Source organism: Lontra canadensis, unplaced genomic scaffold (assembly GCF_010015895.1).
Source record: "Lontra canadensis isolate GAN:19392208 unplaced genomic scaffold, GSC_riverotter_1.0 scaffold35, whole genome shotgun sequence".
NCBI classification, from domain to species: Eukaryota; Metazoa; Chordata; class Mammalia; order Carnivora; family Mustelidae; genus Lontra; species Lontra canadensis.
The window spans coordinates 1,877,708-1,900,953 of NW_022631029.1; the positions used below are offsets into that span (position 1 = coordinate 1,877,708).

General features: G+C 44.0%; 1 protein-coding gene across 1 annotated transcript; it reads right to left on the bottom strand.

Moving 5' to 3' along the window:
• Positions 1–23,108, bottom strand: CALR3 (calreticulin 3). The gene is made up of 9 exons (XM_032867555.1): positions 23,013–23,108; positions 22,694–22,795; positions 20,332–20,535; positions 11,968–12,062; positions 9,022–9,210; positions 5,617–5,724; positions 5,407–5,535; positions 4,723–4,815; positions 1–441 (listed from the first exon to the last, which is right to left on the bottom strand). The coding sequence occupies exons 1-9, from the start codon at positions 23,101–23,103 to the stop codon at positions 298–300; spliced, it is 1,155 nt and encodes a 384-aa protein (XP_032723446.1). The 5' UTR covers positions 23,104–23,108; the 3' UTR covers positions 1–297.
• Positions 23,109–23,246: the final 138 nt, after the last annotated feature.

The window sequence follows — 23,246 nt, forward strand, 5'->3', positions numbered from 1 at the left end:
ATAAGTTTTCCCAACTTTTATTTATAAAACATTCTGGGGGCTAAGCAAAGAGCCTCATATTTTTGGCCAGACCCCACTGGCCTCCTCTGGCTTCTAGCACTCAGGTTTGTCAAGAGAAGACATCTCAGTGCCCAGGGGTGGGGCTCAGGGAACACCAGACCAACCCCACTGAGAAGCACAGGAACATTCTCAAAGAAAATTGGACAAATTACCACATTTGTTGACATTTGCACTTTTACATGGAGATTAAAGTAGAAACAAGGTTTTACCAGTCATCTTTATCTGGGGTGGGAATGATTAAAATTCATCCCTCCTGTGATATCTCTGGAAAGTGTTTTCTTGCCCACCAAACCTGCCCATCAGCAGCTCCTGCTCGTCTTCCTCACGGGCCTTCTTCACTTCCTCCTTGGCCTGTATGGCGTCCATCTCCCTTTCTGGGCCCTTGGAGAAAGAAACAGAGACATGACATTAGCCGCTGGGGTTATATTTCTAGGTGGACAAGGTGTCTGCCTGCTCCTGCCTTTTTGCAGGCTTCTGCACTGCCTGGAGGTGGCTTGGAAGAGCCCCCGAGGATTCCAGGCCCTTATCGCTGAAATCTATAAGTGTGACCTTCTCTGGGACAGGGGTCTTTGCAAATATGATCAAGTTAAGCATGTTAAGATGCGAGGATTACCCTGGGCCCTAAATTCCATCACAGGTGTCCTCATAAGAGACAGGGAGAGAGAGATTTGACATATGCACAGACACAAGAGTAGAAGACCATATGAAGGCAGGGGCAGAATTTAGAGCCACATGGCCACAAACCAACGAACACCAGGAGCCACCAGAGGCCGCAAGAGGCGAAGGAAGGATGCTCCCCTAGAGCCTTTGGAGGGAGTGTGGCCCTGCTGATGCCTTGATTTCAGCCCAATGATATTGATTTTGGACTTCTGGCCTCCAGAACAGTGAGATGATAAATCTGTGTTGTTTCAAACCAGCCAGTTTGTGGTAATTTGTTACAACGGCCATAGGAAATAAATACAACCCCTCCCCCACTTCTTTCTATTCCCAGAGTACCTGGGCCCCGGTCCTTCTCAACTGAGCAGTGAACATGCAATGAAATGAGTCCTCTGAGACTAAGTGAGAAAATCCAGGTACATGAGATAAACAGAAGGACTAGGAGTACAAACACATCAAGGAGGTTTCTGTAGTCATTATTGAAAAAGAGTTTTAATAAGGCTTTGTGGCAGAAATCAGGTTCAAAAAGAAATGGTTCACCATCACAATGAAAAGGTACCCTACTGAATCGGAGAAAATATTTGTAAATTATATCTGATAAGGGATTAATATCCAACATATATAAAGAACTTACATAACTTAATAGCAAAAAAAAGTCTGATTCAAAAATGGGCAGGGATTCCTGGGTGGCTCAGTCAGTTAAGCATCTGCCTTCAGCTCGGGTCATGATCTCAGGGTCCTGGGATTGAGTCCCACATTGGGTTCCTTGCTCCGCAGGGAGCCTGCTTCTCCCTCTGCCTCTACCTGCCACTCTGCCTGCCTGTACTCTATCTCTCTGACAAATAAATAAATAAAATCTTTTTAAAAATTAAAAATAAAAAAAAAATGGGCAGAGGATCTGAATAGACGTTTTCCAAAGAAGATATACAGAAGGCCAACAGCACAGGAAAAGATGCTCAACATCTCTCATCGTCAGGGAAATGCAAATTAAAATCTCAATGAGGGGGCGCCTGGATGGCTCAGTGGGTTAAAGCCTCTGCCTTCGGTTCAGGTCGTGATCCCAGGGTCCTGGGATCGAGCCCCACGTCGGGCTCTCTGCTCAGCGGAGAGCCTGTTTCCTCCTCTCTCTCTCTGCCTGCCTCTCTGCCAACCTGTGGTCTCTGTCAAATAAATGGGTAAAATCTTTAAAAAATAAAAAAAAAAAAAAATTAAAAAAAAAAAAAAAAAATAAAATCTCAATGAGCTATCACTTTACTACTGTTGGAATGACTAGTATCAAAAAAACACTACGTAAGAAGCACCGGCCAAGGATGTAGAGAAGAGGGATCCCTCGTACACTGTTGGTTGGAACATAAATCAGTGCGATCACTACAGAAAACAGTATGACACCTCCTCCAAAATTAAAAATAGCACACTAGATGAATACCATAGAATCTGGTAATGCCACTTCCAGCTATTTATCTGAAGAACATGAAAACATTCTCTCAAAAAGATATCTATGGGGCGCCTGTGTGGCTCAGTTGGTTAAGCAACTGCCTTCGACTCAGGTCCTGATCTCAGGGTCCTGGGATCAAGCCCCAAGAGGGGATCTCCGCTCTGTGGCAAGTCTGCTTCTCCCTTTCCCTCTGTGATCTCTCTCTCACTTTCACTCTCTCTCAATAAATATGTCTTAAAGAATAAAAAAATAAAGACATCTGCACCCCCATGTTTAGTGCAGCATTATTTACAACAGCCAAGACATGAGAGCAAACATAATTGTCCATCAACAGATGAATAAAAAAAATGTGATATATATGTATATGTGTGTCTACACACACACACACACACACACACACACACACACTGGAATATTACTCAGCCATAAAAAAAAGAATGAAATCTTGCCATCTGCAACAACGTAGATGGACCATAAGAGCATTATGCTCAATGATATAAGACAAAGAAAAATCCCATACGATCTCTCTTTATATGGAATGTTTTTATTTTCTTTTTTAAAAGATATTATTTATTTATTTATTTGACAGACAGAGATCACAAGTAGGCAGAGAGCCAGGCAGAGAGAGATAGAGGGAAGCAGGTTCCCTGCTGAGCAGAGAGCCCGATGTGGGGCTCGATCCCAGGACCCTGAGACCGTGACCTGAGCCGAAGGCAGAGGCTTAATCCACTGAGCCACCCAGGTGCCCCTGGAATGTTGTGTTGTTTTTTTTTTTAAATGAATTCAGAGAAACAGAGAACACATGGATGGTTGCCAGAGGCAGGGTGGAGGGGTGGGTGAAATGCGTGAAGGGGGTCAAAAGGTACAAGCTTGCAGTTATACAATAAATACGTCATGGGGATGTCATGTGCAGCCTAGAGAATACAGTCAACAATATTGTAATAACTTCATATGGTGACAGATGGTAGCTAGATTTATCATGGCAAGCGTTTCCTAATGTATATACATATTGAATTGCTGTTGTACACCCAAAACCAATATAATACTGTATGCCAACTCTACTTCAATTAAAGCAATAAAACACAGGCATTGCGCAAAAGAGGATGTCCAAATGGCCACAAAAGCCATAAAACAGTGCCAACCTTCATTTGCCATCAGGGCAACAGAACTAAAACCGGAGATACCACTACACACCTAGAGTAACCCACAATCCCCAGTGCTGGTGAGGATGCGAGAAAGCGCAGCCCCTCTGGGAGCAGCCGGGCAGTTTCTTATGGGGACACACTTCTAGTGTAGGACTCAGCTATTCCTGGCTATTTATCTCAGAGAACTGAAAGCACACATCCACACCCAAAAACCGTAAGCAAATATTTGTAAGAGCTTTGTTCATATGTCAAAAACTGGAAACAATGCAGTTGTCTGTTGCCTGAACAGATAAAAGGACTCAGCAGTTCAAAGAAACCCCAGCAATACCACAGACCCCAGACACATCATGCTTGAGAAGCAGGCTCAAAAAGACTGCATGCCAGGGAAGCCTGGGCGGCTCAGTTGGTTGAGTGTCTGCTTTCAGCTAGGGTCATGATCCCAGGGTCTGGGGATTGAGTCCCACATTGGGCTTCTCGCTCAGCAGGGAGCCTGCTTCAGCTCTCAGCCTGCATCTCCCCCTGCTGGTGCTCTCTCTTTCTTTCTCTCTGACAAATAAATAAATAAAATCTTAAAAAAAAAAAAAAGACCGCACACTTGATGAATCCATTTATAGGACACTCTGGAAAAGGCAAGATGGTAGGAACAGATACCGGATCAGTGGGAGGCTCTGAGTGGGAGAAGGTTTGGCTACAAAGGGCCCAAGGAGACTTTGGGGGGTGGTGACACTCTTCTGCATTTGGATTTCTGTTGGTGGTTTCACAACTGTATTCGTTTGTCAAAACTCACGGGGCCTCTACACCAAGAAAGGGTAAGTCTTATGGTATATAAATTATACTTCAGGAAATCTGACTTGTTAGCAACTGACAGTGATACCCAGCATAGCCAAAGCTACGGCATAAACCAAGACTCTCATCTACTGCACGAGGGAACAGAAAATAGGATGACAACTTGAAAACTGTTTGGCTGTGTGGCACCTGGTGACCCAGCCTGTCCCTCTCCTGGGCATGCACAGGAATGATGGTAACAGCTTTATTCACGAGGCCACAAGCTGGAAACAATCCAAAGCTGCATCAACAGAGAACAGAGACCCATGTTCTGGAATATTCACCGACTAAAAACGAGCCGCTGCCGTATTTGATAATATGAGCCCCACAGCACTGCCTGAATGAGTAAAATACTGGATGGCTCCATTTATATGAATTTCAAAAGGAGGTTAATTGGACATATGGTGGTCGTTCCTTTGGGGGTTGATGGCAGCTGGGAGGGGGTGGGAGATTGTTCCTGGAACCCGGCTAACGTTCTGTATCTGCATCTTGATCTGGGTGGGTTTTCTACTGAAAACCCATCAAGCCCTTTCCTATGTGTTCAACTCAACTACAGAAATAAGTGAATAATGAATGAGAAGTTCACTGTGTTTACCATACCTTTGTTTCCCCCCAAGTAGCCTTGCCAAAATTCTCAGCATACTCCTCGTCATCTGTGATCAGGAAATTATCGAAGATGGTTCCTGATCTCACCTGTAGATGAAAATGAGGCCTTTCTTACTGATGTGAGGAATACGGCAGCTTTCCACCAAGAAATAGTTGCATTTGGCTCTGTGCTCTTGACAGTAGCAGGTGCTTAAACCCATTTCTAAAATATCCACTCCCTCCAAGGCATTGGTTCTCAAACTTAGGTGCATACTAGGGTCACCAACAATTTTAGAAACTTTTATTTTAGAAACTCCAGATGCCTGGCCTCACTCACACGATGCTGATTTAACTGGTCCCGGGTGCTACCTGGGCATGAAGACTTGGAAGAGCACCCAAGTGACTGGAGCATTCCATGATGGTTGCCAACCACTGCCTGAGAACCTTACTGTGTAAAGTAGGGCTCGGCCAGCAGCAGTAGCCTTGCCCAAGCAGAGGAGTGACAGGTTCCCAGGGAGGGAGATAGGTGGTGTCCAGAGGGCAGAAAGGATGTCTATTTTGTCCCTGGCTGTGTGTCCTGGGTCTGGGGCCAGGGGCCAGGCACATAGTAGGAGCTCAAGGAGTACCAGCTATGTGAACGAAGGAGTTTAGGCTGAAGCTCAGAGTTCTCAAACTACAGTAAATTAAAAACCACGTGACCTGCCAAAGTTCCAGGCCAATGGCACCGATGTTCTCAAATTCGGAGAGGTCGTATTCTGTTAAATAGCTGTTTTTCATCTTCTGGTGCAGCCAAACGTCTTTGTCTATACCCTCTGGTTTCAGGCCGTCCTGCAACAACAAATTCTTTTAAGTGTTGCAGGAGGGTGGGAGGGGCATCCCAGGGAGTCACAGGGACAGGATGTCACGCACCTGGTACGGAGGCTTTTGCAGCATTGGCCCCTGCCAGTCCCCCTCTAGCTCGCTGTTCCAGTCACTTGGCTTGCTGGCACTAGCATCCAAAAAATGCTTCTCCCAGTCCTAAAATGTAAGAAAAAAAATCGATTCACAGATTTGAGAAAAGAAGCTACCAAGAGGCAGGAGCAGGCCCGTGGCCCTGGTCACAATTTCCCCATCAATTTGGTGGTCATAGGGCCAAGTGCTCGGGGTTCCCAGTCCCACTGAGGGTTTTGGGGCCACACACAGCTGGGATTTTCTCCCTAAGCCTTGGCGTGATTGCACCACACTCCCCAAGCTGATGAGAGGAACAAGACTGAGCAAAACTCAAAATAGTGGCTAAAGTTAAATGAGGGGAGCCTGTGTGGCTTCGTCAGTTAAGCAGCTAATGGTTGGTTTCAGCTGTGGTCATGATCTAAGGGTCCTGGGATCAAGCCCTGTGTTGGGTTCTGTACTCAGTGGGGAGACAACTTCTCTCTCTCCCTTTCCCTCTGTCCCTCCCCTGACTCGTGTGCATTCTCTCTCTCTCTCTCAAATAAATCTTTTAAAAAAATGATGGGACAAAAGTGACGATGCGGGGAGAAGGGGCACACAGTCACTGCGGGTTAGGTGGTCAGACCTTCTACATAGCAGTCATATGCAGAATGTTCCAGAGAGAGAGGCTGGACAACCAGGAAAGTTTCCAGAACTTACCTGAGGACTGCTGGGTAGCAGGAGGAAAGCAGTTATGGTGTATAGACCTTCTGTATATACATATGAACAGTCACACTGTACACCGATACGCATGATACATACACGCACATATGCATGTGTACAATGCATAATGAACACACATGCATACAATGCTTATATAATACACACATCATATATGTACACACATATATAGTCACATATGTACTCATATATACATATATACACATCTCTACATATATATGTGGCCCAGTAGATGTTGAACAAATATTTGTTGAATAAATGGATGAGGAAAAGGTGCTATGGATTTGTGTTTATCTAAATATTAACATATTAATATTAACATATTAACACATTAATTATTATAAATATTTATAAATTATTTTATGATTTTATAAATATTTATATATTATTAGAAATGTTTGAGTAAATATTAATATATAATATATGAAATGCATAAATATATATTATATATATTATATATATCTTATATATATATTTTTATATATATAAAATATATATTTTATATATAATATATAAATAAATATTGATATAAATACAAAATATTAATATAAATGCATAAAAGTTATCTACAATGATGCTTTCTCTTTCAGAACAATGGAAAAATAGTAACATTTTGCATTTAGAGTGTGTCTTTTCCATACTACACACTACTTCTCAATGATTGACTTCTCAGTGACTGAGGATTTGGTCGCCTCTCCTACAGCATTTTGCCCCCAACCCAACCAATGATGAGCTGCTTGCTCTTGTGCTGGGACCAGGAAATGGTTACAATTCAATCTGGGCAGTTGGCTCCCTACATTGTAGGTGACAAAATCATTATACCACCACGAACTCATTTGTTGAGGAACTCACACAGAATCAGACATATGGACCAAACACAGCCAGTCTGGAGGCCCCTTCTGGGAAGCTGATTAGGCCCCAAGAGGGAGCCGGCTCACAGACACTCGGCCCTGAGACACACAGAGTGGCTAGCTGGTACCCAGGTGGCCGGGACTTTCATCCCAATACTGGTGTCTTCTGAGCAGCCAGATCGATTTTCTTTGCCATCCTGTGCTTTGTTACAGTAAGTCTTCTTTCCAGGTGAAAACTACTGCTCTGGTCTGTTTTGAAGGTAAGGAAGGGAGGGAGAAACTTTGTTCTTTTGCTTTCCTGATGACACTATCTATGATGACATATTTGATGGTCAGACAGCAGGGCCATGGGTCAGTTTTAGTTGCCAGAAATTAATTGTAAACACAGTCCAGGGGCGCCAGGGGTGCAGTCAGTTAAGGGACCGTCTCTTGGTTTCGGCTCAGGTAGTGATCTCAGGATCGTGAGCTTGAGCCCGAGTCAGGCTCTGTGCCCAGTAGGGAGTCTGCCTCAGATTCTCTCTCCCTCTCCCTCTGCCCCTCCCACTCATGCTCTCTTTCTCTCTCTCTGTCAAATAAATGAATAAATCTTTAAAACATACACACACACACACACACTGAGTCCAGAACTTACAGTTATGGCAAAGACAACTGTCGTAAGACAAATGGCTCATGGGTTTGGTGCAGAGTTTGATACTCAAAACCAAATGCTTCAACAACAAATAAACATAAACTGAAAACAAAACAAGACAGAAGGGAGCTCATGGTGGGTTGAGTGGTAGTTCCTAGGGACGGTTTGTATGCATCCTAAACCTTGGAATCTGGGAATGCGAGCTTCTATTGAGACAAAGATCTCTGCAGATATAATTCAGGTGAGGATCTCAAGGCAGGTCACTCTGGATTATCCAGGTGGGTCCTACATCCAAGGGCAAACATCTCTAAGAGAGAGAGAGAGAGGAGACACGAGAAGGCCACGGGGAGGCGGAGGCAGAGCCAGATGTCTACCAGCCCAGGAGCTTGGGAGGCAACAGAAGCTGGAAGAAACAAGGAAAGGATTGTTCCCTGGATACTTCAGAGGGAGTGTGACCCTGACGACACCTGGATTTCTGCCTTCTGCCTTCAAGAACCGTGTGAGAATACATTTCTGTCACCTTAAGCCACCCACCTTGTGGTATCTTGTTACGGCAGCCCTAGGAACTTAATGCATAGAGGTTACGTTAACAGATTCTTGCTTGTCAGTCACAAGTGTGAGGCTCAAAAAATACTTTATGTTCAGGTTCAGAATAACCAAAAAAAATCATTTTTATAAAGGTTGCTGATGTTTTATCCTTTTTTTAGAATAAAAAATTGGTTTTAAAAAAAACTTACTTGCTTTCATCTCAAATATTATGAAACTGTTCCACAATACCTGTGTGGCCGGTTTCAGTGGCAAATGTTCCAGAGAGGAAGCCTTTTTTTTTTTTTTTGAAAGATCGATTTTTAAGATTTATTTATTTATTTTAACAGAGAGAGAGAGAGAGAAAGTGTGTATGAGCTGGGGACAGGGGGAGGGGAGTAGAGGGAGAGAGAATCTGAAGCAGGCTCCATGCCCAGAGTGGAGCCCGATGCAGGGTTGAGTCTCACAACCTTGAGACCACCACCTGAGCTGAAATCAAGAGTCAGACACTTAATGGACTGAGCCACCCAGAAGCCCTCTGGGGGAGGACACTTTGATTGTGATGATGTTGACCTCACGATCACCAGCCATGTAGCAATCCCACCCAAGTACATACACACTTCACTGGCACCATCTCTAGAGCTGTTTGGGATAAATCCATACCTGGGATTTGTCGCCTTCAGCCTGGTCCCAATCGTTGGACTCTGTAGAGGACTTCTCCATCTTCTTAAGTGACGTTAAGTTCCAGTCATACTCGATGTTGCCGGATTCAATCGACTGACCATCGATCTTCACTTCATAAGTGAGGTCTGGTCTTAAAATCAGAGCATAGAGGTGTGTAAAGCCATCAACCTGCACATTTTAAGGGGTGAAAGGATAACGATGAGACCCTTGATGTCTCAGGGCAGGTCTACCTACGTGGTTTAAGTCTTCAAAGCCTTGCTATAAAGAGCAAGGAGAGAGGTTCTAGGGACGGGGGTCAACTTGACTAAAAAATGGGTCCTGCGGAAGAAATCCCCCCTTTATACAAAACTTCCTCGCTACCAAGCAGACCTGAGCGGCTTATTTCCTTTTGTGTAGACGATGGCTCCCCCCTAGATGCCCACAGGCGGTTATGACAGGGTGGTGGGTACACACCGAGGGACCACTGCTCTGTTTATGAAAAATTATGTGGGAAACAGCTTCCTCTTCTGTACTCCAAAAGACACTAAATGAAGCCCAGTTTATTTTTCAACACAGGAGAGAACTTTCTAATGTTCTGAGCTGTCCAATGGTTTAGGCTCTGCAAGGGCAGGCCTGGTGCCTCTCTTGGTCACAGTTAAGGCCTCAGGCCAGACCCAAGGGAAGCACTCAGCAAGCCTCCAATAAGTGAGAGATGGAAGGTGGATGGTGGGTGCCGGGGGGTGGGGGTGTCCAGGATATGCCTGCCTGTGAGCAGCAAAGGGGACTCCTGCACCATGCTCCAGCAGCAGTCAGTTCTCAAAGTGGGGCCGGGCAGCATCAGTATCATTGGGGAAAGGCCTAGGAAACATCCGTCCCCAGATCAGCCCGACCTTCTGTATTCAGAGATGCTGATTCTGCTCAGCTTTGGGAACCACTGCCCCAGCAGCTTAAAGGCTCTGTCAGGAGGCCCCTCCCTCTGCTAAGAGCCAAAGGTAAAAGCTACTCTGGTACCCCTCTGCTGTGCCCTGAGGGACAGGGTGCTGCTGTCCACACCACGGCTGATGGCTCTGTCTGCTCAGTGTCCCTCCCAACCTCTGTAGTTTGCTGGGACAGCTGAGTACATGCTTCTCCCAATGCTCTCTACCCATCTTAGTCTCTACTCACCGTTCCTAATTTCGACTTTGGGCTCATTGGCCAGGTTGTTGGTACCTTCCAGGATCTAACCACAAATGCTGGGCCCCCTGAGGGATAACATCCACTCCTGCATATACGCAATGGACCCAAAGCAGGATCTTTAATCCTGACAATTGGCCTGAGCTTCAGACCACAGTTTCCAACAACTTACTGGACACCTCTACCTGGATGTCTGCTGGGATTTCACAACTGATAGTTCCAATCAAAACTCCCGAGTGTGCCCCAGCCTCCTTATTGGTCTTTGCTTTTCCTAATGATTAAGAGCAGGCAGCTGAGAGTCATGGTCCACATCCTTAGGACTCACATTCCCAATATTGTGAAGTCCTCTAGGTCCTGCCCCTGAATTATCTGCCCAAACAGTCCCCTGTTCTGCATCCCGCTGAAGCCTTAGCCTTCAGCCTTCTCCCTGCCTACTGATCACCCTGTCCCTTTACCCCTCCTCCCCAGAGGGAGTCTCCAAGGCATTTGTCTAACATGCAGATCTGATCCCCTCCTCGAAGACTGCTGAGGGCTGCAGGGGAGGTCGCCGGCCGTTCCTTCACAGTGGCACAGAACGCCGACTACCTGCTGTGAGTCAGTGCTCCTTCAACAGAAGCATTTTATTCTTCTAACAGGTAGCCGAAATAGCACCTGTCTGAGAGTGTCATCAGCCTGCAGGTGTCACTCAGGGGGCCCCCTAGGGTGGCTGACCTGAGCAAATCCAGCTCTAACCTCCCAAGCACGGTCCAGGCCAGGCTTCACAACCTATGTTGGCGACACCCCTGCTCTCTCCCACATACCTGATGCACAAATGAACAATTTATTGGGAATCAGGTGTAAAACCTGTGCACTAAGATGGGTTTCAAGCTCTCTCTCACGCCCCCCAGGAGGATGTTGGGCCTCTCCATGCAGAGGGGACCCAATGATCCTTTGTAGCCACCAAGTTAGTGGGTGGGAACCATGTTGCTGATGGAGAATCACTGGGGCTCTGTGGGGAGACCGAACACCCCCCAGCTTGGGTCAGGACTGAAGAAGGGGTGGTTATGGACACTTTCCCTCTGTGCCATCAACGTGGTCTCGAAACACACTCTGGCCTCCCACCCAAATTCACCCAGATTTGTGGAGGCTTCCCATGTTGGAGCTCTGGGCACTGTGGGGACCCCACGGGACAGGTCGTTGTTTCCTGGCCGCTACATTCAAATGGAGGGGCTGCTTCAGGGAGTGTACCCTCCCTCCACGGGCCCAGCGCCAGGGACTTGACACAAGTTGTATCTTTGGAGAAGTCCCGGGCTGGGCCGTGGACTCATAAAGTTGGCCGAAGGCAGAAAGTGTTATTTTCACAGGATCCATGGATAGAAAGTAAGAAAGTATGCTTTCATTTCAAAACATTCCTGTTTCTAAATGCCTTGGTATTTTGAAGATTAATTTCTCTAAGACATTTTCCCCCCATGCTGAATATTTATTTCATTCCTTAGTGAGGATGGATACAGCAGAAATGGACTCTATTGCTGTAACCCTTACAAGGCGAATTATAGTGTAGCTCGCTAAAAAGTGCGTCTGCCCTCCTGATGGGTACAAACTTCAGAAAACAAGCCAACAGGGTATGTAAGTGTCTCTAATGAGCCTGGTAAACTGGAAACCAAGGGGCGGGGGTGTGTTGCTAAGATCCATTCCTGGCTCAGTTCAGTATCTTAAGACCAAAACTATTTTCTCTAAATTTAGGTTATCAGGAAGAGCTAACGTAATCACAGATTTGAATACCAAAGCATTTACCTTACACCTGATTGATTTCTTGTTTGAGTGATACTGATTCTTGAAATGTAAAATAACATGAACTTTCTTGATATCAAATCCACAAATATCAGGTCCTACAAAAAAAAAAAAATACAAGCTGCACTCAATTTCCTTCGCTAATGCGTCACCACAGGAAACCCCCAACCATTCCCCTGAAGTAAGCTTGCGTGTGCAGGAATCATCAGACTTTGGTATGGATACTGAAATGGACAGAGACACCTTTGGACTGCGAAAGGCAGCACTTGAGTAAGAAAAGGATTTAACAGTCAAGGAAGCATTCCTGATGAGCTGTCCGAGGCTTGGGCTCACTCTGAGGCTCTGAGAAGTGCCGTGTGCCCAGGTGAGGGCTTCAGGGATGGACTAGCAGGCTGGGATTCCTGCTCTCATTCACTGTGGGAAAACATATTTGCAATCCTCATGCCTATGTCCTGTTCTCTAAAATGGGGATGTGAATCAACCACGGCTATTTTTGCCAATTAGATGGGCTAAAGGGTGTAAAGCATTTCATATAGCGAAGCTCAGTATTTGTTCCTATTATGTCCCAAGACAACACGCACATATTCAGATTAAGGTTTTCTTAATATACTAAACAAGGTTTGCAGGAGGGATCTGGAAAACTTGTCAAACCTTCCGGGGATGTTTGGAACTACCTGGCAGCTGCTTTATTGACCTTAAGCCTTAGGAATGTACTAGAGCATCCGTCTGTCTCAAATCAAATTCCACCACATCCACTAACCCGGGACTGCACCTGTCCCCAGGGATTCTGTGAGGCTGTGTAAACACAAGCAGATGACTGCAATTTTTTTTTCTAGAACTTGCAGTGATGAACCTTCAGAATAAGAGATCCAGGATGCACATAATTACTTGAAGGATATTATCAATTTGCCAGAGTGGATGTGACATTGAACTTGGAAGCAGCATCTATGTCTATCGCCCTGAGTTCTCGGAGGATGCTTGTTTGTGTAATTTCCTTTTCTTCTTATCACTGGAAAAGATCCCAGTTCAATTTTTAAAACAAAAGCTATGGTATGCGAACTATTTGTATGAAAAGCTATTACCTGGGGATTAAAACATGGAATTCTTCCTTCAAAAGTGGTCAGAATTCTCCTATTTCTAAGCACCTACATGTTTTAAATATTAAATTAAGCTTCGGAACATGCCCAGACAAGACCGGAAAATCTGGACATTTTCCGTTAACAGCGATCGTAAAATATTTATGTGCATAATGTATTTTTATGAGGAAATGGGGTAGACAGAAGGGCTCTAAACAGGCTGACCGGCCTTTGGGCAAGGAAGTTTAATCTTTGTGAGCTTCAGATTTTGTTTTGGTTTTTCTTTTGAGATATTTATTTGTTTGAGGTAGATTAAGCGCGGGCGGGGGTAGGGGAAGTGGAGGGGTATGGGGGGGCAACGAGCAGGAGAAGATTCAGAGGGAGAGGAAGAAGCAGACTCCCCACTGAGCAGGGAGCCTGACATAGGGCTCACACCCCAACACCATGACCTGAGCCCAAGCCAGAAGCTTAAATGCTTAACCTACTGAGCCACCCAGCCTCCCTCCCTCCCTGAGCCTTAGTTGTTGTTTTTATTTTTGTTTTTCAAGATTTTATTTATTTATTTGATGGAGACAGAGAGAGAGAACATGAGCAGAGAGGGGGAGAAGCAGATTCCCCACTGAACAGGGAGCCTGGATCCCAGGACCCTGAGATCATGACCTGAGCGGATGGTAGATGCTTAAATGACTAAGCCACCGAGGAGCCCGCCTCCGTTTTTTTTTATTTGCAAAATGGAAGCCCTGTTACTGGTTTCCTAGGGTTTAGACATAATCTAAGATTGCATTTGTAAGGCCTCTGGCAATGGCCCAACTTCTCTTTTTCCCTTCAACATCACAAGCCTTAGCAAGCTGCCCTCATGCCAAAGAGTAGAGCTGAGGCATCACGGGGAAGTGTTCTAACAGTGACACAGTGGGCTTAACTAAAATGCAACTGAGGGCGCCTGGGTGGCTCAGTGGGTTAAGCAACTGCCTTCAGCTCAGGTCACGATCCTGAAGTCCTGGGATTGAGTCCCGCATGGGGCTCCCATCTCCACAGGGAGTCTGCTTCTCCCTCTGACCTGCTCTCTCTCTCTCTCTCTCTAATAAATAGATAAAATCTTTAAAAAAAATAAAATGCAACTGAATTGAAAGCAAAAATAATACAGATAATTTACTTGGCTTTTCTTTTTTTCTCCAAAGGAAGTTGCTTCACAATTCAGATGTAGAAGACACGTTATATATAATTAAAAGATGGGGATTCTAGCTAGTGTTTGTGGTGATTTTGTTTACCAAACCCAACTAAATGAAATACTTGTGAAAGCATCTCTGATTCCACAGGTAATTTTTTTTTTGCCAGATATCTCTGCCATCCCATTTTAAGAGAATAATAATAACCCAAACCAAGCCACTTTGATTTCCTTTTTAATCAAAATAAAGACTTTCTCCATTCCAGATTTTAAATTCAAGAGTAAATGGGAGGCATGGCAGGGTAGAAAGAAGTGGGGAGAGGTCGGGGACTGTGCAGTTGGTGGAAACTGAGTCTATGTAATTCTGTGGCCTTGGAAAAGTCACCTTACCCTCTGAGACAAGGCAGGATTACATCCAAATCCAATAAATAATCTAATAATATCTATTCTCTCTACTTCTTTTTTGTTTTAAAAGATTATATTTATTTATTTGACACAGAGAGAGAGAGAGTGTGTGCACAAGCAGGCAGAGCAGCAGAGGGAGAGGGAGAGGGAGGCAGAGGGAGAGGGAGAAGCAGGCTTCCTGCTTAGCAGGGGATGCAGGATCCCAGGCCCCTGGGATCATGACCTGAGCCCAAGACAGACGCTTAACCGACTGAGCCACCCAGGCACCCCTATTCTCTCTACTTCTGTGTCACACTATGACCAGCAGTGTACACAAACGTGAGAACAGTATAACAGGTGTCTGAAGCCTGATGCTGATCACGATAAATTCACAGATAAGCATGGAAAAATGATGACAGAGAAAACTTCTAGAAGACATCCACATCACGAGAAGAGAATTTTAAAAAACAATTCTCCACATTTGAATTATCTATGGATATTCTAAAACCGTATTTCCATTCCTAACTTTTTCTTCACTTTTTATTTATTTATTTTTTATTTATTTTTTATTTTTTTTTAAAGATTTTATTTATTTATTTGACAGAGAGAGATCACAAGCAGGCAGAGAGGCAGGCAGAGAGAGAGGGGGAAGCAGGCTCCCCACTGAGCAGAGAGCCCAATGCGGGGCTCGATCCTAGGACTCTGAGATCATGACCTGAGCCGAAGGCAGCGGCTTAACCCACTGAGCCACCCAGGTGCCCCTTTTCTTCACTTTTTAAAACTGTGGTAAAATATACATAAAATTTACCACCTTAACCATTTTTAAGTGTACCTTCCAATGGTATTAAATACCTTCACATCATTGTGCAGTCATCACCACCATCCACCCCCCGACTCTTTTCACCTTATAAAACTGAAACTCTACACCCATGAATAACCCTCATTCTCACCTGCCCCCAGCCCCTGGCCGCCACCATTCTATGTTCTAGCTCTATAATTTTGACTACTCTAAGGACCTAAAATAAGAGGAACTGTATAGTACTTGTCTTTTTGTGTCTCGCTTATTTCACTTAGAATAATGTCCTCAAGGTTCATCCATATTGTAGTAGGTGTCAGCACTGTCCTCCTTTATGAAGCGAAATAATGTTTCATTTTATGGACACTACATTTGTTTATCCACTCATCTGTTGATGGACACTCGAGTCCTGTAGTTTCAGTCTTCTTATTTTTTTTTAAGATTTATTTATTCATTTGAGAGAGAGAGAGCACGCGCGTGCACACATGTAAAAATGGGGGAAGGGGCAGAGGAAAAGAGAGAATCCTGAAGCAGACTCCCCACTGAACAAGGAGCCCAAAATAGGGCTCCATCCGAGGATCCTGCGATCATGACCTGAACTAAAATCAAAAGTCAGTTACCCCATCAACTGAGCCACCCAGGCACCCCCTTGGTCTTCTTTTTTGAGATTGTTTTGGCTATTCAGGGTCTCTTGAGATTCCATATGAATTTTAGAATGGGTATTTCCATTTCTACAAAAAAAAGTCATTGAAATTTTAATAGGAATTAGACTGAATCTATATATTGCTGTAGAATCTGTAGATTACTTTGTCTAGTGTAGACACTTTAACACTATTGAATCTTCCAATCCTATGAACATGGAATATGTTTTCATTTATTTCTATCTTCTTTAATTTCCTTCAGCAATACTTTGTAGTTATCACTGTACAAGTTCTTCACCCCCTTGCTTAATTCCTAAGTATTTTACTATCTTGAATGCTATTATAAATGGAATTGCATTTGTAATTTCACTTTCAGATTGTTCATTGTTCATATATAGGATGCAACTGTTTTTTTGTGTGTTGACTTTGTATTCTGCTACTTTGCTGAATTCATTCATCAGTTCTAATAGACAGTGTGTGTGTGTGTGTGTGTGTGTGTGTGTGTGTGTGTGTAATCTCTATGGTCTTCTATGTATAAGATCATATCATCTGCAAATAAAGATCATTTTATTTCTTCTTTCCAATTTGGATGACTTGTATTTATTTTTCCTGCCTAATTGCTCTGGCTAGAACTTCTAGTACAATGTTGAATAGAAGTGGTAAGAGTGGGCATCCTTGCCTTGTTTCAGATCTTATAGGAAAAACTTTCTCTTTCACCAGAGTATGTTTACTGTGGGTTTTTTGTAGATGGCTTTTATTATATTGAAGTAGTTTCTTGCTATTCCTAGTTTGTCGACTTTTTATCTTCAAATGATACAATTTTTGATGATCATGTGTTTTTCTTTCATTCTGTTGATGTATCATATAATATTGACTGATTTTCATCAGTCAATATGCTGCTGAATTCTTTTGGGGTATTTTGTCGAGAATTTTTGCATCAGTGTCCGTAAACATACTGTTCTGTAGTTTTCTTTTCTTGTAGTGTCTGGCTTTGGTGTCAGGATAATGAGTTGGGGAATACACGTTCCCACCTCTTCAATTTTTTTTTTTTTTGGTGAAGTTTGAAAAGGATTGGTATTAGTTCTCCTTTAAATGTTTGGTAGAATTCATGAGAGATTCATCAGATTCAGGACTTTTCTTTGGACAGAGTTTGGCTTACTGCTCTCTTTACTATTTATAGGTCTCTTTGGATTTTCTATTTCTTCATGATGGAGTCTTGGCAGGGTTTGTGTTTCTAGGAATTTGTCCATTTCATCAAGGTAATCCAATTTTGCAGTATACAACTGTTCTTAGCACTACCTTTTTTAAAAAAGATTTTATTTATTTATTTGATAGAGACAGAGATCACAAGCAGGCAGAGAGGCAGGCAGAGAGAGTGAGGAGCAGACTCCCTGCTGAGCAGAGAGTCCAATGCGGGACTCAATCCCAGGACCCCGAGATCATGACCTGAGCCGAAGGCAGTGGCTTAACCCAGAGCCACCCAGGCACCCTGTTCTTAGCACTATCTTATAATTCTTTTTATTTCTGTAGAATTGGTAGTAACATCCCATTTCTGGTTTTAGTAATTTGAGTCTCCTTTTCCATTTAGCTAAATCCATTTACCTAAAAGTTTTGTCAAATCTGTTGATCTTTTTGGAGAACTTTTGAGTTCACTGATTTTCTCTGTTTTTCTATTCATGATTTCATTTATCTCTGCTCTAACCTTTACCATCCCTGTCCACTTCTCCATTCAATTCTACCAGTTTTTGTTTCACATATTTTGATGCTCATTAGGAGTGTAGATGTTTGTAATTGTTACATGCTTTTGCTATACTGACCTTCTTACTAATATGCAATGTCCTTTGTCGCTTATAACCTTTCTGATTTATTTAAACTCTATTTATATTAGTATATAAATATATATTAATATAGCCACTCTGCTCTCTTTTGGGTGTTATTTGCCTGGAATATCTTTTCCCTTCTGTTCACTTTCAACCTGTTTCTTTGGATCTCAAGTGAGTGTTTTGTAGAATGCATATGGTTGGCTCATGGGTTTGGTTTTTTTTAAGATTTCTTATGTATTTATTTGACAGAGAGAGAAATCACAAGTAGGCAGAAGTAGGCAGAGAGGCATGCAGAGAGCTCCCTGCTGAGCAGAGAGACCGATACGGGGGCTTGATCCCAGAACCCTGGGATCATGGCCTGAGCTGAAGGCAGAGGCTTCAACCCACTGAGCCACCCAGGTGCCACAGAGGAAGAAGCAGGCTCCCCACAGAGCAAGGAGCCTGTTGTGGGACTCAATCCCAGGATCCTGGGGTCATGATCTGAACCAAAGGCAGATGCTTAACCAGCTGAGCCACCCAGGTGCCCCTCTGGCTCTTGTGTTTTTATCCATTCTGCCAATCTCTGTCTTTTAACTGGAGATTTTCATCCGTTTACATTTAATTACATTTAATTACTGGTAAGAAGGGACTCACTTCTGTCACTCTATTTGTTTTCTATATGCCCTACAGCTTTTTTTGTTCCTCATTTCCTGCAATGCTGTCTTCTTTTTAGTTGAGTTTTCATAGGGAAATGTTTAAATTCCTTTTTAATTTCCTTTTGTGTATATCCTATAGTTATTTCTTTGTGGTTATCCTAGGGATTACATTTAACACCCTAAAGTTATAATGCTCTAATTTGAATTTATACCAGTTTAACTTCAATAACACACAAAACTGCTGTTCACCTCTTTGCAACTCTGATCATCAGCAGCAATCCTCAATGAGAGCTCAGTTTCCTGATATTTGGAGGACAGCGTCCTTTTTGCCCACCATTTCTGTGGCAAGCCGTGTGTAGGCTGCTCCTACACATACACATACAAGTCATAGCTGTCTGCCTTGTGGCTTGAAATGGGAGATGGGTATATCCACTCTGCTAAGCGCTGAAATTGACCAAAATTAAACTCACCATTCTTCCCCTGGAAGGAGCAATCCTTCCATAGACTTCAGAGTTTCAAAACAGTTACATCAGATCCTGTTGTTATGATTCTTATCTAGGTAGGGAGATGGATTCCTGAAGCTTCCTACTCTATTTTCCCAGAATCCTCTTCATTCTGAAAGTTTTTTTAATCCATACCCTTCAGCTATGTCTCATTCCTGTGGCCCAAAGTGGTCCCATCCCGATTCTAGCACAACTTTTAATCAATTCCTTCTGCTATCAGGAGATATTTAAAGTGTTCCAGGGGCCAGCAGGGGCTAGAGAGGAAACATTTTGGCCTTCCTATCATTTCCATGTGTCAAAAACATTATCCTTCATTTTTTTTTAATCATTAAAAATGTTAAAACCCATTATCAGCTCATGGGGCATAACACACACAGGTCATGGGCTGATGTGGCTCTTGGCCGAGGTCTTCTGAGTCCTGATATATTCCAAGTACCAGGGGCTACCTTAATATTAAATAACCAACTTTCTCAAAAGTATAAGAGGGGGTGCCTGGTGGGCTCAGTCAATTAAGCGGCCAACCCTTGATTTCAGCTCAGGTCACGGTCTCAGGGTCCTGGGATTGAGTCCATGTCTGGCTCCACGCTCAGCAGGGAGTCCGTTTTCAGGATTTTCTCTCTCTCTCTCTCTCTGCCCCTCTCCCCCACTCACACACTCTCTCTCTCAAATAAATAAATAATTTTTTAAAAAGAAGCTACAATAGAGGGATGCCTGGGGGGGCTCAGTTAGTTAACCATCTGCCTTTAGCTCGGGTCATGATCTCAGGGTCCCGGGATCGAGTCCCACATTGGGCTGCCTGCTCAGCAGGGAGTCTGCTTCTCCCTCTGCTTCCTTCCTCCTCCCTGCTTCCTCCCTTCTCCCTCTGCTGCTCCCCCTGCTTGTGTTCCTTTTCTCCCTGTCTCTTTCTCTGTCAAATAAATAAATAAATAAAATAGTACAATAAAATGGTATAGTTGCCTTTTCTTTTTTTATTTTTTTTAAATAATTTTTTTTAAAAGATTTTATTTATTTGTCAGAGAGAGAGGGAGAGAGAGCGAGCACAGGCAGACAGAATGGCAGGCAGAGGCAGAGAGAGAAGCAGGCTCCCCACTGAACAAGGAGCCCGACGTGGGACTCGATCCCAGGACGCTGGGATCACGACCTGAGCCGAAGGCAGCCGCTTAACCAACTGAGCCACCCAGGCGTCCCTAGTTGCCTTTTCATATTAACTAGGTTAAACAGTACTAAAAACCTTTGGTCAGATATACTCAATACTACTATTTTGGCAAAGTCTTAGTCAGGATTTTATGAAGTGGAAGGATTCGAAGTCCCCAGAAATGGTTGTTTTGTACTATCTAAACTCACCAAACATAATATAGTACTGGGATTTTCCGTTCAGGTTCTTCTGATCCACGTCTGCAGGAAAGATCTTAACGTAGCCCCCTCCACAGTCCATCTTCTGCTCGTGTTTTACTGTGTACTGAATGACCAGAGTCTTCCCTTTGTTGCTAAATGGTTTGAATCGTGCAGAGATGGCATAGAATCGGCCATTTTGAGTGGTTTGCAGACCTTTAAACAAACAAACAAATACTCATGAAGGATTGGGAATGACACTGTGCTCAGTGCTGCAGGGAATTAAATGGTTGTCCGTTCCCCACCCTCAGTAATAACTTATGTCACTCTGGAGGCTGAAACATATTTTCACAATAACACATGACAGGTATACCAGTAACACGCTCTCTGCTGCCACAGAACTTTCCACGCTCTGTTGCTTTTGTGCTCAATACACCACTGTCATGCCCTAAGTTAAAGAGACACTTCAGCTTTAAATGACAAATATGCAACTTAATTATGGATGAAAAGTTAATTTTGCTTCATCTTCCAAAGAAAGGGTGGGACTATACAATAAAGCTTGTGTAGCAACTTAATTAAAAAAAAAACAAAAACAAAAACAGAGCATCCCACATCTTTTCTTGAATTCTATCTTAAAATAGTTGCTTAAGGGGCGCCTGGGTGGCTCATTCGTTAAGCGGCTGCCTTCAGCTCAGGTCATAATCCCAGGGTCCTAGGATCAAGCCCAGCATCAGACTCTCTGCTCAGCGGGAAGCCTTCTTCTTCCTCTCCCACTCCCTCTGCCTGTGTTCTCTCTCTCACTGTCTCTCTGTGTCAAATAAAAAAATATATATAGTTGCTTAAGACACACCACAGTAGACAGAGGACAGAGCACTGTCCTGGAAAAAGTGCTTCACTGCATGGGATGTGCTGGCCCACAGCTGTCCTCTTTTTACAAAAATACCACCCTTTTGTCACATGAATCATCTCATATTTTATAAGTTTAGGTGTTCACTTCAAAACTAGCCCCAGTATCCCCAGTGCCTTGACCATGTGTGCTCTCAGTAGATGTGTGCCGGAGTGAATGAAACACAGAGCCTCGGGATCCCAGACCGGACAAGAAAAAAAAACACCGTGGAGGAAAACACAAATGACTCTAAGCGGACACCCTTATCCTTGGATAAACCTGATGGAACCACCTGCTAATTTCACTCTACTTTTGACCTTTGGGCTGGATTTTTTTTTTTAAAGATTTTATTTATTTATTTGTCAGAGAGAGAGAGAGCACGCACAAGCAGGCAGAGTGGCAGGCAGAGGCAAAGAGAGACTCGATCCCAGAGACCCTGGGATCATGACCTGAGCTGAAGGCAGCAGCTTAACCGACTGAGCCACCCAGGTGTCCCTGGGCTGAATTTTTATCAACTCATTGGACCAACATGTAATATAGGAAACAAGGCATATATAGTAGCAAACTGGAAGCTGCCAAAGGACAACCCTGCAGTAACAGACTCAAGATGGAGGTTGAGCAGAAGGTTGGTGAAGAGGGAAACTTTTCATCTAAATCAGGGGTCTGCAAACCTTTTCTGCAAAGCCAGAGAACAAATATTTTAGACTTTCTGGGCCATATGGTCTCTGTCCCAACTTACTGACTTTGCAGCACACAAAAAAAGCCATAGCTCTATGTAAATGAATGGGCATGGCTGTGTTCCATTAACACTCTACTTATGGACCCTGAAATTTTATATATTTCACTGAATTTTATATAATTTTTATATGACACAAATACTACTCCCCTTTTGATATTCCCTCAATAATTAAAAAAATGTAAAAAAAATCATTCTTATCTCACCAGCTATGCAAAAAACAGGTGGTAAACAAGTTGTGGTGTATCCACCTTTTATCAACAGGAATGAAAAGACAGAAGTCATCCTTGCCACCAGAAAGGTACTGACTTGGGGTGAGGGGGTAGGTGGAGGGTGCAATGGGGACCTCTGAAAATATTCCCTATCTTGACCAGGGTGTATAGATGTAAACACTCATCTTTCTGTACCCTTAAGATATGCACCTGACAACATGTACCTTTTAACATCAATTTTTTTTTTTCTTCTTAAAGTGAAAACAAAATGAGAAATATCCCTTAACCTTTTACCCTTTGCAGGTCAGAGACCTGGGGTCTCCAAACTCATGAGACCAGCTGGGATACAATGGGGCGATCTTGGGCAAGTAAAGAAAGGAAAGAGAAAAAATGCCAGAACTTATCCAAGCCTTAGTTTTCCCACCAGTGAACGGGCTGTAGAGGTGTTAGGGGTGTGCCACACCTACCCTGCAAGGCTGCTACGGTGGTGGTGTTGGGGGGTGACCCTTAGCTCGACGTTCTCACCATTCCTACACTAACCTTTGTCTTTCTCTTTATGACCATAAAATTTCCCCGACGAGAGTCTAAAATGCCCAAATTGAGAGTCATTGGTGGACTGCACCCATCGGTTCCTCCAGCGCTCTGTGGGGGTAAACAACAGTGGTTAGAGCGGAAAGTGTTCCCTTAAGTCATGAAAGGTGTATTGGGCGGGGGGAAGGAGAGGGAGGCTTGAGGCTTCGAAGCTTCGAGGCTCCACCACCACCAATCCCGCGGTGATGGACGGGGGCCACTGGTGACTCGGGCTGTTGGCTGGGCAGCTTACGCCCCCACTCCACCACCACGGGTATCGCCTCTTCACCTCCGTCTAGAAATTCCTCTTGGAAGTAGACAGTGGCTAGCGCCACCCTCAACATGCAGACCGCCCAAAGCGGAACGTGAGCCACAGCCATTAAAGGGGCGCCGCACTTCTCATAACCGCTCCTTTGCTCCCAGCTGTCTCCGCAGCGTGCCTGGCCGCCCCGGAACTACAACTCCCGTCACGCCTCGCGATTGTGATCTGAGGCTCCATTGGCCCTCAGCGCGCAGTGCACGC